Genomic DNA, 14,203 nt, shown 5'->3' with positions numbered 1-14,203 from the left:
GAGGGGTTTCGCCAGCCCACATTAACCCCCTTCCCGCAAACCCAAACCTCCCGCCAGGGCCATCCCAACACTGGGGAAAGTTCCTTGTGAGCCGACAGCCCTCTTGGATTTGGAGGAGGCAGCCGCGCTGGCTGTGGAATTAGATCTATTTTGAACCCAGTGGAGCATATCGCGGGGGCTCGGAAGTCACTGTCTGCGGGCACCCGGGTGGCGCTGCCTGTGCGGAACCGAGAGTTTGCGAGCCCCGGCTGCAAGTGGCCTTTCCTCCCCGCCGTTGGTGTCCTGTGTCTGGGGTGAGGGCTGCGAGTGTTGTGGCAAGTTGCGAAGAGAGACCCGGAGGTCCGGAGAGGACTGCACTCCCCCTCGCTCTCCCTTCCTCTTCCCAGCTCCCGAGTGTGAAATCCCATCGAAATTTACAAAGGCCTCCAGGTTCAGCCAGACCGGTCCGCAGCGCTTGGCCCCAGCGTCCCCATCGTCCCGATTCCCACTCGGAGCCTCCAAGCACCCGGCGCCTAGGAAGGACTGGCGGGGAGGGGGAGGGAGGTCTCGGCGGCGGCATGGCGAGGTTCCCGAGGGCAGACCTGGCCGCTGCAGGAGTTGTGTTACTTTGCCACTTTTTAATGGACCGTTTTCAGTTCACTGAAGGGGAGCCTGGAAACCAAATCAATGGTAAGATGCACTTTAGCTTGTTGATTTTTTTTGCGCAACTGAAGATTTCGCTGGCACTCCCCCCTCCATTCTCAACCCACCCCCACCTCATCTGTCTGCCCTTGGGAAAGTTATTGCAATTGCTTTGGGGTAAACTTGGGCTTGCCGAATGGGGAGGAGGGGGTTGGTTAGAGAAGGGGACTGGAGGTTTTCTTGAGGATTTCGGGCTTCCTTCACCTGAGCGACAGGGGGTGGTACTGTCTCCCCAAGTCGCCCAGAGAGGGCTCTGGTGTGTAAGAGCAAACCTTCTGTAGATACCTTTCCCAGAACTGGCATCTCTGGGAAGTCTCCTCTCTGGCTCCTCCTGCTTCTCTGCTGCCGCGATAAACTAAGCGAGTGCGTGATGGGGGCCGTGGGTGGGGGACGTAGTGGCAGCTGGGGATTGCAGGGTTCCCCCCAGCTGTAGAAAATTTCCTGTGGCCGCACCTTTCTACCCCACGCGATCCCCACCTTAGTTCCCTTTCGCAGTCTGGGGTTGAACGGGCTCTGGAAGCGGGGCGGGGTAGGTGCGGCGCGGCGCCGAGGAGGGGAGGAGGTGGCAGAAATGGGGTGGGCGCGCCTCTGGAGACCAATGCCTGCCCCCATTGTCCTCCACCGGCCGCCTTCGCAGACAGGCCTGAACGCGTCCGGGGTTCGTCCAAGTGCCCTGACATTGCCCCCGCGCGGAGACCCGGCCTTCGCACCTACCCTGTGGTGGCTCCGGGTCGTTGCCAGCCAGGTTCGCGTCCAGCCGGGAGCCGCGCCCCCGGGGCCAGCGCGGAGCCGGCGTAGCAACACCCCGCCCGCGACCCGCTGGCTCTCGCAGGCTGGGAGCTAAGCCGGGGTTTCAGGTGCCTCCCGCGACCCTGCCCTCTGAGAACTGGGTGCCTGCTCACCCTTTCTGCCCCTCAGGCAGAGAGAACCTTGGCAGAAATTTGTGAATTCAGGTTGGACTTGGGAGAGGAGGTGAAATGAACAAAATACACTTGGAGAAAAAAAAGAAAACACAAACTTTCTGATGAGCGTAATCAAGATTTTGTTTTGTTTTAATTCTGAAGTCTGGGGTAGTGGTGGTGGTGGTGGTTAGTGATTCCTCAGAAAGTATACATGTGTCTGCAAATGTCAAGCATGGAAGTCGCAGATGGAAGCTTACCGAGGTCACCTGGGGATTCCAAGTGAGGTGAATCTTGGAGAAAGTCCTTGAATGAAATTCACCAATCTGAGACCTAGAAATCAGCTAAAAACACTGTCTCTGCCCCTGGTGTAAATTCTTACAGAGAACGCACAGATTCTGACTCTGCGCTCCAATTTATGATTGGAGGGGCGTGTGGGATGGGAGGAGGGGGCAACATGATGACAATGCTTTTAAAACTGTGAAACACTTTAAAACCCCAATTTTCTTGATGTTGATTTGTCTTGGTCACATATAGTTTTGTTCTGCATAGATGGACATAGCTTGTTCTTTACTAGGTACGTCAGTAGATTATCTTGTTTGTCTGATACATTTCATTGGTTGGAAAAAAAACACTAAGACTTTTACCCTATGATATTGATATGGTATGGCCACATTCATGAAATAAGTAAATGCTTAAAGAAAACAATTCATCCCAAAGGAGGTTAGAGAGACGTGCATGCCAAAATGGATTCCAAAGTTGTTTATTTGAAATTTCTGTAAATAATGCATTTACAGAAGAAAAAAAAAAAGATCAGCAGATGTTTATTTTTTCCGAACTTCTTTCATTAATGGTATGTTACTGAGAAAAGAATATGTATACATTTCTAAGTTATCAAATTGAGGATGAGTGAACATTCACTCTGCAGTTGGCCAGATAATTAAAAGCTGTGGGGATTATAAAATACCTAAATTGCCCAACATAAATGTACAGGTATTATAAACTAATTATAAACTAGTACCTGTGGTGGAAAATTACTCTAGAAACCCATATTTTTATAGGATTGAGTAAAAAATGAATAGTTTTAAATTTCTTGGTAAGTGTTTTGGAGATTTATTGCAAACTGAAGTAGCTTCTTTACTGGATATCAGTCTACATACCGTTTTTGAGTAATCTTGGAGTTAAATGGTTACATTTTCTTTCCTATAAATACAATATAGCAATGAAATAGAAGAAAAAATAATTTCCTTTGTAAACATGCTAAAATATCACTATGGGAAAAATTTTAAAGAGCCCAACAGTCTTGAAATTTGCCATGTAGCAATCAGGATTTTTATCACAGACATTTTGGCACAGGAGAAAAAAATCTGATTTCATAACAGGGACATTTAATTATGTATTACTTTAGAAAATGCTGCAGTTGATTTTATTGCCACCAGAGGGCAGAGGAACTGCTAATTTCTCCTATTCCCATTCTTTCCCAAATCTCTCAGATTAATGATCTTCAATACTTTGTTTTTCCTATGCGCAGTATGTTTTGGACATTTCAGCTTACCACACGTAAATGAGTGGCAATTTATAATAATTAGTGTTTATTTCCCATGTTCATTGAAATTAACTTTTAATTCAACATTTATATAGCACCTTCTACATGTAAAGATCTATACTTAAAAAATTTTTTTTAAATGTTTATTTACTTTTGAGAGACAGAGAGAGACAGAGCATGAGTGGGGGAGGGGTAGAGAGAGAGGGAGACACAGAATCTGAAGCAGGCTCCACGCTCTGAGCTGTCAGCACAGAGCCCAATGCTCAGCTCAAACCCACGAATGGCGAGATCATGACCTGAGCCGAGGTCAGACACAACCAACTGAGGCACCCAGGCACCCCATAAAGATCTATACTTTGAATACATTCTTGTGGTGCATTTGTACAATGGAAAAATTCAAATACCTTCTTTTGTGTCAATGCTGGAGGTTTCTAGCAAATTATTGTGGAATTCTCAACAACATAGCTTTCAAATCTCTCTCTTACAGTGAAAAGCTCATTATGTAATGAATTTATCTTTAGGATTGAATGTAATCTACACATAGATGAAAAGTATATGCCATATTAAATAGTTTTTATCAACACCAATGTTTAGAGAAAAATAAACTTAGAATAGTTCTAAATTCTAGAAATCGGAAATCTTCTTTGTATTGTTATACATTTGTTCCTATATCCTATAAGTGAAAAACTGTTTATTAACCATGTCAAAGGAGAAAGATGTGTTAATGTCTTGAAGATTTCTAAAATGTAAATAGGGAAAAAAGGCCTAAAATTATGGAGTTATTTTGGCCTGGTTATTACTCTTAAATGTGACTTAATGCAACAGGGAAGTTCAATACCACTATATAGAGAGCAAAAATAGTTTAGGACTCCAGGGAACTTTTGCTATTTAAACTTTCTAATATTGCTATGTACTGGAGGGAAATAGTTTATTTTTAGCAGGTCATTTACATTTATTTTAGTTGTTTCTCTAGTGGTATATTTTTCTCTTATTTTCTGCTTTCGTTGGAGTTAAAAGACTTAGTTTGAAATGTTACTAACTTGTGGAGTTTGGTATGAGAGTATCTCTGTTGAGACATACTGTCATTAGTATAAATTTTCTGTTTGCATATATACTGGAAGAGAAAATTATAACAGAAGGTTAATCAAGTGAATATCCTCTATAAAGTAGACCTGGGTCAGATTAATGAACAAATGGTAGGTTGACTTTTATTTTATTTTATTTTATTTTATTTTATTTTATTTTGGGAGGGGGAGGGGTAGAGAGAATGGGAGAGAGAGAATCCCAAGCAGGCTCCTCACTATTAGGGCAGAGACTGATGAGGGGCTCAAACTCACAAAGTGCAAGATCATGACTTGAGTCAAAATCAAGAGTTGACACTTAACCGACTGAGCCACCCAAGAGCTCTAGGTTGATTTTTAATAAATCAGTGACTCGTGTTTCCATACAAAATTTTTTAAAACACAAAATGTGAGTTTTTTTTCTTTTAGAGAACAGATACAAATTGAAGCCTAAGGATGGATAAGATTTTTAGTTCATGGATGTCTGCACAGAGATTTGAAATTATTATAAGTAGGACAGTTTATGCATTTGTTAAGTTTGATCTTCAGAAATAGATTTTTATCAAGTAGAAAGTACTTGAGTAAAACTTAGTAACAGAAGATACTAATTTGCTCCAAACAGGTTTCTTCTCTGCCTGCAGAGAAGTAGACAAAGTGGATTCTTTTCAATTAGTTTTGTCCCTGTTTTTTTGCTTCCTAAAAGATATTTCCTGTTGTAGAAGCGGAATATTTATGAAGATTAGTGAGTTGATCAGCAGCTGTGATCATGAGATCTGAAGTCTTGAGCGGTTTCCTACCACATTAAATACTGTCTCTTCACCATGGCCTCCAAGATCATTATCATGTGGCCTGGACCTACTGTTTCAGCTCTCCCTTCCCACCCCGTTTCTGAACACTCTCACCAGTTGAGGCTCCTTGATCTCCCCTGAGTAGGTGCTGTGTTACTTACTACCTCTTTTCCTTTCCTCCTTCACTTTCTTCCCTCATGCGTCTCCATTGGTCCATCTGCTTTTTCTTATAGGCTTTTATCTCAAGTGACACAGTTCACAAAAGGATGTGCCATCTCAGAACCCTCGGGAACTTCTGTACCTTTTTAAAGGCACTCGTTTGTTTGAATCTGCTTGATATTGGAAGAGTTGTTTCCCTCCATTCCATTTCTGTATCTCTTTCATATACTTTCTTACACCATAGATCGTGTTCTGTAGGGTCATGGTCCGTTCACTTCTGAATCCCCCAAGGCATCTCCCACACAGGCATGCAATAAATAGCTGTTGAACTGACCGGACTGAATGGAATGGTAGTTCAAACTGGACTGTTGGTTTGAATGTCACCTTGGGAGACTTCTGAAAAGTACTTGTTTACCCTGTTTATGACTTTTTCCACCAATAAGTTGGAAATGAATATACAGACAGGTTTTGCAGAACTGATCGTTTAAAACAAGAGAGTAGGATCCAGGGGTCTGCTGAACTGTCATAATGCTTGTGGTAGATAATATTTACCTTAAACCTTCTATTAAGGTTTTTACCTCACTAAGGTTTTTTTACTTTTAAAAAGTTCATTCTGTCATTCAATTATACTTCTGGTTTCTGAATGAAGTTTTACTCATGTTCTTAACCTAACACCTTTAAATACAATACGTGCGTTTGTGTATATGTGTGCACATATGTGTGCATATATATATGAAAATGTATATGCCTATATGTACATATAGACATATAATGGTGATGTATTTTCGGCAGAGATGAACACTATTAAATAATTTAACAGTTTTAGTTCGTTGTGAAATTACTCTTGAATTATGCTCAGGCCTCATGCCATTAACCTACACTGAAGGAGGCCTTTGAAAAAAACAAAGTAAAAATAAATTAATTAAAAAACTAAAAATAAATAAATAAGAAAATAAATAAATAAAGTGATCTTATAAAACGTGTTATGGTGGTGGTTTTGGGGGTGTTGGTGGCACCATGCAGTGCATTTTGCAGTGTCTGCTCCCCCAGTAGGTGAGGGCAGTGAGAGAGAGAGAGAGAGGGAGAGAGAAAAGGAGAGAAATCTTGTATCTTAATAACAGACATAGTTGTTCTTCCAAATTAGGTTGTTTCTATTTTCTGGACATGATGCATAGTGACCAGATGCATTACCTTTTAAAATCTGGTTTCCTGAAAGCTCAGAGCACAATTTGTAGCTTCCCTCCAACAAGTATATATACTTTCTGGACTTCAATTTTTGTGGACTAGTTTACCATCTTGTCTTTCATACTCCTTTTTGGGGCGCCTGGGTGGCGCAGTCGGTTAAGCGTCCGACTTCAGCCAGGTCACGATCTCGCGGTCCGTGAGTTCGTGCCCCGCGTCAGGCTCTGGGCTGATGGCTCGGAGCCTGGAGCCTGTTTCCGATTCTGTGTCTCTCTCTCTGCCCCTCCCCCGTTCATGCTCTGTCTCTCTCTGTCCCAAAAATAAATAAACGTTGAAAAAAAAAATTTTTTTTAATAATATTTATTTATTTATTTATTTTGAGAGAGGGAAAGAGAGAGTGTGCGAGCCCATGTGGGGGGGGGGGGGCAGAGAGAGGGACAGAGAGAGAGAGAGAGAGAGAGAAAGAGAAAGAGGCTCAGCCCTGTCAGCACAGAGCCCAACATGGGGCTCAAACTGTGAGATCATGACCTGAGCCGAAATCAACAGTCAGATGCTTAACTGACTGCGCCACCCAGGCGACCCGTTCTCTTTCCTACCCTTCTTTATTTTTGCCCAACTTTACTCACTTAAAATCTTGTCTTGTCTTTGTTTCAGAGATGGGAAATAAGTAAATAAAAAGTAATCACCGCACTATGTAAAGCTGTATATTACTAAGTTGCTTTTCAGCTTTCTTTTAATCCGACTAATTCCAGGCCTCTGCCTTTATCCCAAGCACATTTTGTCAAAGCTTTAATTATCTCTTTACAGTACTGCGCTCTGAGAAGTCTTTCTTCTTCACTAGGGTTCGCACGGGATGTCTTCCCTCACTATCCTCCAGACAATGCTTCTGTTCAACTGAGGAAGTTCCTGAAGAATGACAGACTAAGTAGTGATGCTTTTATTAAGCCAGTTTCTCCCCCTCTTTCTTGTGTCACGTATTGCCTGGTCAAATTAGCACAATAATATCTGAGGAGAGAACAGAATATAAAATATTCTACATTATGTGGTACCCGGACTTTGAACTCATTTTGTATTTGTTCTTTGGCAGGTTCTTATTTGCCCCCGTGAATTAAACAGGTGGTGAGATAGAGCGTGATGGTACAGATTTGGGTATTTAAATAGAATCTGAGCTCTCCTCAGGGACCTGTTTGGAATTAGTATAGCCTGTTAAAGACTGCAGATCTGAATATGCAGTTGGACTGTGTGGCCTTCTTTGAAATCTAGATTTGTAATCCCTTCCTCCCGAGGTCATCCAAACAGATGCGAGCATGGGTAGCTCTCCTCTTCTAAATTAAAATCGGGCGATAGTCACTGCTTCTGCTTCAGACGTTAGAGTAGAGAACGGCCTGCGGCTTTGCTGAGAGGGTCATAAAGGCAAGGATTGCAGGATGACTTCCGTTTTACTTTTCTGGAGTCTTTTTGCTGAGTTCCTCCCTCTCCTCACCTATTATTTTTCACGAATTAATTGGAAAATTTTCCTAGAATTCATATTGCTCAAGGTCTCATCCTGTAGGTAAGGTGCTTAGCTCACCAAGGCTTTGAGAATACAGAAAGAATGTCAAGAATTTGCCCTGTGGATAAACTGCATAAAAATCAGAATATTTAAAAGTCAATTTTCTACATACTCCCTGGAGTGGTCAGTGATAGGAGAAGTGTAAATAAAGCTGGCATATTTTCTTTAAGCATGAGGCTTGGTAGGTACATCCTTATTTATTTCCATAAGGATGATGTTTTCTTTGGTCCACTTGGAACCTGGAATATTCAGCAGGCTTTTTTAGGTAGTAGTTTTTGAGTTAACACAGTTGTTAATTTTGTACATGGATCTGTTGGTAACGGTAGCTCTCGACTTTTTCTCTCTGAAACCATAATCCGAACATCCAATAAAATGATGATTTCCCTAAACCCTAAAAGAGAAGCAAGATAGAGGCAGAACTTATCACTTTAGAATATGAAATTCACAAATAATCATGATTTTCAAGATGTGAAATGGTCTTCTAGGGTGTATTTCTATTATGCATATTTGCTTAATTCTCTCCCGAAACAGACCATAGCTGGCACTGACACAACAAATCTGATTACTTAACTGGTAAGTTGTTCATTTGTTTGGTCAAAAGAGCCCCCTGACCTTACTGCAGGTGCAGGGGGAGCAAGTCCAGTATTGTACTTGACTTCTTTCGGCTGCACTGTCCCCCTCCTCCTTCTGCTGTCCGTTTCCTTCAGTACATCTCTGAAAGCTGCACTGTGAGATATTCATGGAAAAATGTATGTGAAATGACTTTTGGTATACTGAATCATATTCTTACTGCGTGTGGATTCTTACTCTTTAAAGGAATCCTGTCCTGGGGCGCCTGGGTGGCTCAGTTGGTTGAGCACTGAATTTGGCTCAGGTCATGATCTCACAGTCCATGAGTTCAAGCCCCATGTCAGGCTCTGTGCTGACAGCTCGGAGCCTGGAGCCTGCTTCAGATCCTGTGTCTCCCTCTCTCTCTGCCTCTCCCCAACTCGTGCTCTGTCTCCCTCTGTCTCAAAAATAAACATTAAAAAATAAAATAAAATAAACATTAAAAAATTAAAAACAAATAAAGGAATCCTGCCCTGAGCTTTTGATTAAAAAGAAAATCAACCTCTTAATTATTTTGCTATTCCATAGTTTTATGTTTAAAATTAAAGTATACTGTATATACGTACTTGAACTATGAAAAACTGAAAAACAAAAACTGAATGATGAAACATAGCAGTATGTATTTGCATTTTTGTTCTTTGGTTCTTGTTTGTTTGGAGTGGGACTAGAGAGAGTCATTTGAAGTTATTTGTTCACACAATAAAAGTTTAAAGAGTATTTTAATACCGATTTGAAAACTCTGGATGCCCTGTAAAAATAGAGTTGACTTTTTTGGGGCGCCTGGGTGGCTCAGTCGGTTGTGTCCGGCGTCAGCTCAGGTCATGATCTTGCCCTCCATGAGCTGGAGCCCTGTGTCAGCTCCGTGCTGACAGCTGAGTGCCTAGAGCCTGCATCGGATTCTGTGTCTCCCTCTCTCTCTGCCCCTCCCCCACTCAATTCTCTTGGTGTCTCTCAAAAATAAATAAATAAATGTTAAAAAAATTAAAAAAAAGAAAGTTGACTTTTGTTTTAAAAATATCATTTCATATTAGTTTGAAAGCATTCTCTCTGTATTTACAAAGATACTGCTTCATGTTTTATTTTCATAGCTTATTGAACATCATAGGATATCATATCTTGGGTGATGTATATTTGTATCTGTTTTGATTTATAACTTGTGTTTTAAATTTTTACATAGTTTTAAAAATGCCTTTTATTCAGATTAAATTTCTTTAATTCAAATTAAATTAATTTTATGAAAGCATTTCATTTGACATGAAGTATGTGTCAAAATATTTCCTATATCAGAATATTGTGGTAACATCTGTTAATACTGCAAGACTTGCAAAATACTGATGAATGTGTTGTAAAAAAATTTTGGTTGAGGCTGAATTGTGTAATAAGTCATCACTTTGATATAATAATAATAACATCATCACTTGCTGTTTTGTACACATGCATTTGTGTTGGTCCCGATTTTTCCATAATTGATTTATCCAGTCTTCCAGCTATTTCCCCACCATTGATTTGTCCATCTTCCATCAATCAGTGCAGGCAATCCATCAGAGAAATTTTGAGCAAGCCTGCTACCCATATCCTCACATACATCTGTCTTCATGTTCATATGCAGGGGTTACTCAGCTTATACTTAAAGATATAATTCCTGGGTTATTTGGCTTACGTATGTTGTACTATGAAAGATAGTGCCTAGGACAAGCCCTCCTAGACCGTCCAAGATTAAGTACTTCAAAGATGAAGGCTGGGAGGGGGGGGACCCCTGATAATTATCTCTGTGTGGATATCACAGGATGTTAATTACTTTAGCTTTATAATAAGTACATCTGGCTGGGCCAACCTGTCCTTCTTGTTTTTGATCTTCAGAAGTGTCATGGGTATTCTAGAAGACTCTTGGCATTTCCACTATCTATTTGGAATAAACTTTTCAGTTTTCACTAAATCCTCTGTTGGACTTTGAAATCACATTAAATCTCAGTCATTTAGTAAAGATTTCGATTTCTAAACAACTTGGAGACGATGTAATTTCTTTACTACAACCTGTAAAAGCCAGAACAAGTACCCTGGCACCTCCTAACGAATTGTTTTTTTTTTTTTTTTTAATTTTTTTTTCAACGTTTATTTATTTTTGGGACAGAGAGAGACAGAGCATGGACGGGGAAGGGGCAGAGAGAGAGGGAGACACAGAATCGGAAACAGGCTCCAGGCTCCGAGCCATCAGCCCAGAGCCCGACGCGGGGCACGAACTCACGGACCGCGAGATCGTGACCTGGCTGAAGTCGGACGCTTAACCGACTGCGCCACCCAGGCGCCCCCAAAAATTGTTTTTAATGTTTATTTAATTTTGAGAGGTAGAGAGAGAGAGACAGCAAGTAGGGGAGGGCCAGAGAGAGAGGGAGACAGAGAATCCGAAGCAGTCTCCAGGCTCCGAGCTGTCAGCACAGAGCCTGACATGGGGCTTGAACTCATGAACCGCGAGATCATGACCTGAGCCGAAGTCGGACGCTTAACCGACTGCGCCACCCAGGCGCCCCACGAATTGTTAATAGTGACTATTTGGCAGTGATCTTTTTTAGTTGAAACAATGTCCTTAGATGGAGGGCTAGTGCTGTTTTCCTGATCGCATCATGAAGCTAATGGTACATTCTAATTGTTTCTTAGGAAATCCAGGTAGAAACCATAGGTTAATTGAAATAAAGAGTTCAACTGAGGGAAAGAATGTTAATTCCTAACTTCTTGGAAACTACTGCAAACGAGGGGTAAGCACTAGGCAAATAATATGCGAAAATTGTGACATTTTCACAGTGTCCCTTTCAGTAACCCATCTCTAGACCAGCAGAGCAGTTACAGGGAAGACTGTAGGTTTGCTGCTTCCTAAGAAACAGCTCTGATGAGAATGGTAAAAGCCCCTGCATTTAGGATACTCCTTAATGTTTGCTCTTTAGCTAATTAATATCAATTTCATGGGAGATTTACGTCGAAAGAAAGTGCACTTTACAAATTACTACCATTTAAAGATAATAGATTTATGATTTTATTTAGACTACAGGCGTTTATAAATTAAGTGGTTACAATTTGCTGGAGTTGAAAATCCTAACCGCATCTCTACCTCAGCACAGTTTAAAACTGGCTGTTGCTCTGCACTCATGCGTACTGGTCTGGATGTTTGTTAATCAGGAGTCAACTGACAAGGCAGGCAGTCTGTTTTATTTCTTTGTTATTTAGCCTTCATTATCTTTTTAACATCTGTTGTTCATTTTAGATATTTTTAAAAACAAGCAATGATTCAAAGTCATCCTGCAGATTATAGTCTCATTGTCTGGACATTGCAAAACAGCTTGATGCAGGAAGTCAGACTTGTGCAATGTCAGTTTTCTCCAACTGGTTTTAGGAGAGTGGTTTGTAAACTAGGCACAGCCAATAAGAAGCTAATTTGTCTAAAACTAAGCACTGATGTCTGACTCCAGACTGCCTTTCTCCATTCCCTAGTTCCGTTATTCTGGCTCCGGCAGGCCACCATTTTTCCTAGCCTACTTTACTTCAACAGCTTCACTCTTTGCCTCCAAAATTGTCCTGCTGGAATCCATTCTTCATTCCACAGCCTGAAAGCTCTTTCTAAAATGCAAATCTGGCTATGCCACTCCTCTGTTGAAAATGCTTTCCTGCCTTCCTACTGCTCTCACACCAGAGGCAAGGCCTTCGATAATTTTGTCCTGGCTTCCCTCCCTGGGTTCAAATTTATCACTTCCTGCCTCCTGCTCACCAATTTCCCAACACTCTGTCCCCTCGGAAAATTGCACATGCCTTTCCTTCCTGGAGCACACTTTCCTCCTCTCTTTGGCTATTTGCCCTTCAGGTCTCGTATTGGATTTGATTTTTGGCACATCGAATAATTTTCTTTTAGTGTTTGTTTGCCAGCTCCTAGTTTGAGACAAATGCTCCGCCAAAGTGCACTCTACACGTCCTTGTGATATCACTTATCATCAATAGTGTGGTCCTGTCTGCATTTGACTGTAAGCTGCCCGAGGTGAAAGGCCACATGTGACTGATCACCACCGAATCACTAGCTCCAGGAATAGGAAGTCCTCCTTGAAAATTTGTTCAACAAAAGAATCTTATTAGTGTTCCACTTATAGGATATACTGTATTTGTTTGGATTTATTACTCAGGCAAAGAATTTTGTTCCTACCTTGTTTCTCCATATTTCTTTGGGAAGAATTTCTAAATCATAATTTAACATGCCTCAGATTTACATATCAATGAGTAAAATATGTACACGCCAGAGATTGAGTGACTTCAGCATAAAGGAACTTATGCATTTATGAAGAATTGAGAGTTCATTTACAAATGATAGTGTAGGGATGATCAAGTCATTTATTAAGCTAGGGAGAACAGATACTTTAATGATGATACTTTTAGTTAATTATACTTATTAATTAATACTTTAATTATTTATAAACCAGCAACTTGATTTTTTTTGAAAAAAATATTAAAACTGGTTCATTTGCCTTTCTAGAGGGAATCCCATAGTTTAAAAGAAACATATGGTTAAACAATGAATGAAATCAAAATTAGAGATTGAACCATGAAATTTGCATAAACAGCTTTGCAGCTATCTCAAAGCTGAAGATGCAAAGTAGGAAATACTCTCTAAGATTAGATATTTGAAAGATTTCCAGATACAAATAACTGGGCAGCCTTTTAAATATTTTTTCAACAAAAGGGTCTAAGATATCTCTTTTTTTTTTTTCAACATTTATTCATTTTTGGGACAGAGAGAGACAGAGCACGAACGGGGGAGGGGCAGAGAGAGAGGGAGACACAGAATCGGAAACAGGCTCCAGGCCATCAGCCCAGAGCCTGACGCGGGGCTCGAACCCACGGACCGCGAGATCGTGACCTGGCTGAAGTCGGACGCTTAACCGACTGCGCCACCCAGGCGCCCCTAAGATATCTCTTAATTCGGGACTCAGTAATGTGAGTTAACTCCTTTCAAGTTTCCAAATGGGATCCACTTGGTGAAGTTTACGTCGTTTTTGGTCAGCATCGTTTGTGTTCTCTACAAGTTATATTTGCTATTCTCCAGGCACATTTTCATTACCTTTGTCTATTTTATTATTTTTTTTTCTAGAAACATGTCCAAAGTTCTTTCTGTATTCCATACTAGTTTTATGGTGTGGACAACCGATATTTTCTTCTCAATGTCTCTTTCCCCGTTCTACTGGAAAGCACCTTACCATCATTTAGGAATGTCCTCTCTGACTCTTCTGGGGTTCTCCTTGGAGCTTCTATCATAGGTGTCTTGCTCCCCCAAGACAGTTCATCACCTGTTCAGGTGAGTACTCGTTGTACCCATGTGTCATGGACATCAAGTCAGTCAACCTTCCCTTTTAGTCAAGGGAAAAAGTCAAGGCCTTCAGTAATCTGGTCCTGGCTTACCTCTCCAGGTTCATGTTGATCACTTCTGTTTTTGTTTCTGTTTTGTTTTTAAACACCCCTGGGGGTTGCTGCATTGGGAAGATAAAAGTCTAAAGCCATGTGTAGGCAGTCTTAGATTTCCCAATAGCATGAGCCAGAAAATTCCAGTTTTTGAGTTGAAGTTGGTTACTTGCCCCTGAAAAGTGTTAGTAAATACGTATTTTTAAAAATTATGTTGCTATTTGAATAGTTATTTGATGGGTGACTATTTCTCCCACTAAACTGTAAACTCCGTGAGGGTTGGAACCATGCTT

General features: G+C 41.1%; 1 protein-coding gene across 2 annotated transcripts in view; it reads left to right on the top strand.

Annotated features, from left to right (window-relative positions):
- The first annotated feature begins 528 nt into the window (after positions 1-528).
- The window catches only part of PLXDC2 (plexin domain containing 2), a 457,733-nt gene continuing 444,058 nt past the window's right edge, over positions 529-14,203 (top strand). For both annotated transcript variants that reach the window (XM_040451269.1, XM_040451268.1), the window contains exon 1: positions 529-669. In XM_040451269.1, the coding sequence (XP_040307203.1) occupies positions 558-669 (112 nt within the window). In that variant the 5' untranslated portion in view covers positions 529-557. The remainder of the gene's footprint in view (positions 670-14,203) is intronic.

Source organism: Herpailurus yagouaroundi, unplaced genomic scaffold, assembly GCF_014898765.1.
Source record: "Herpailurus yagouaroundi ecotype Mexico unplaced genomic scaffold, PumYag 203, whole genome shotgun sequence".
Lineage (NCBI taxonomy): Eukaryota > Metazoa > Chordata > Mammalia > Carnivora > Felidae > Herpailurus > Herpailurus yagouaroundi.
This window is presented reverse-complemented; position numbering and strand designations above follow the sequence as displayed.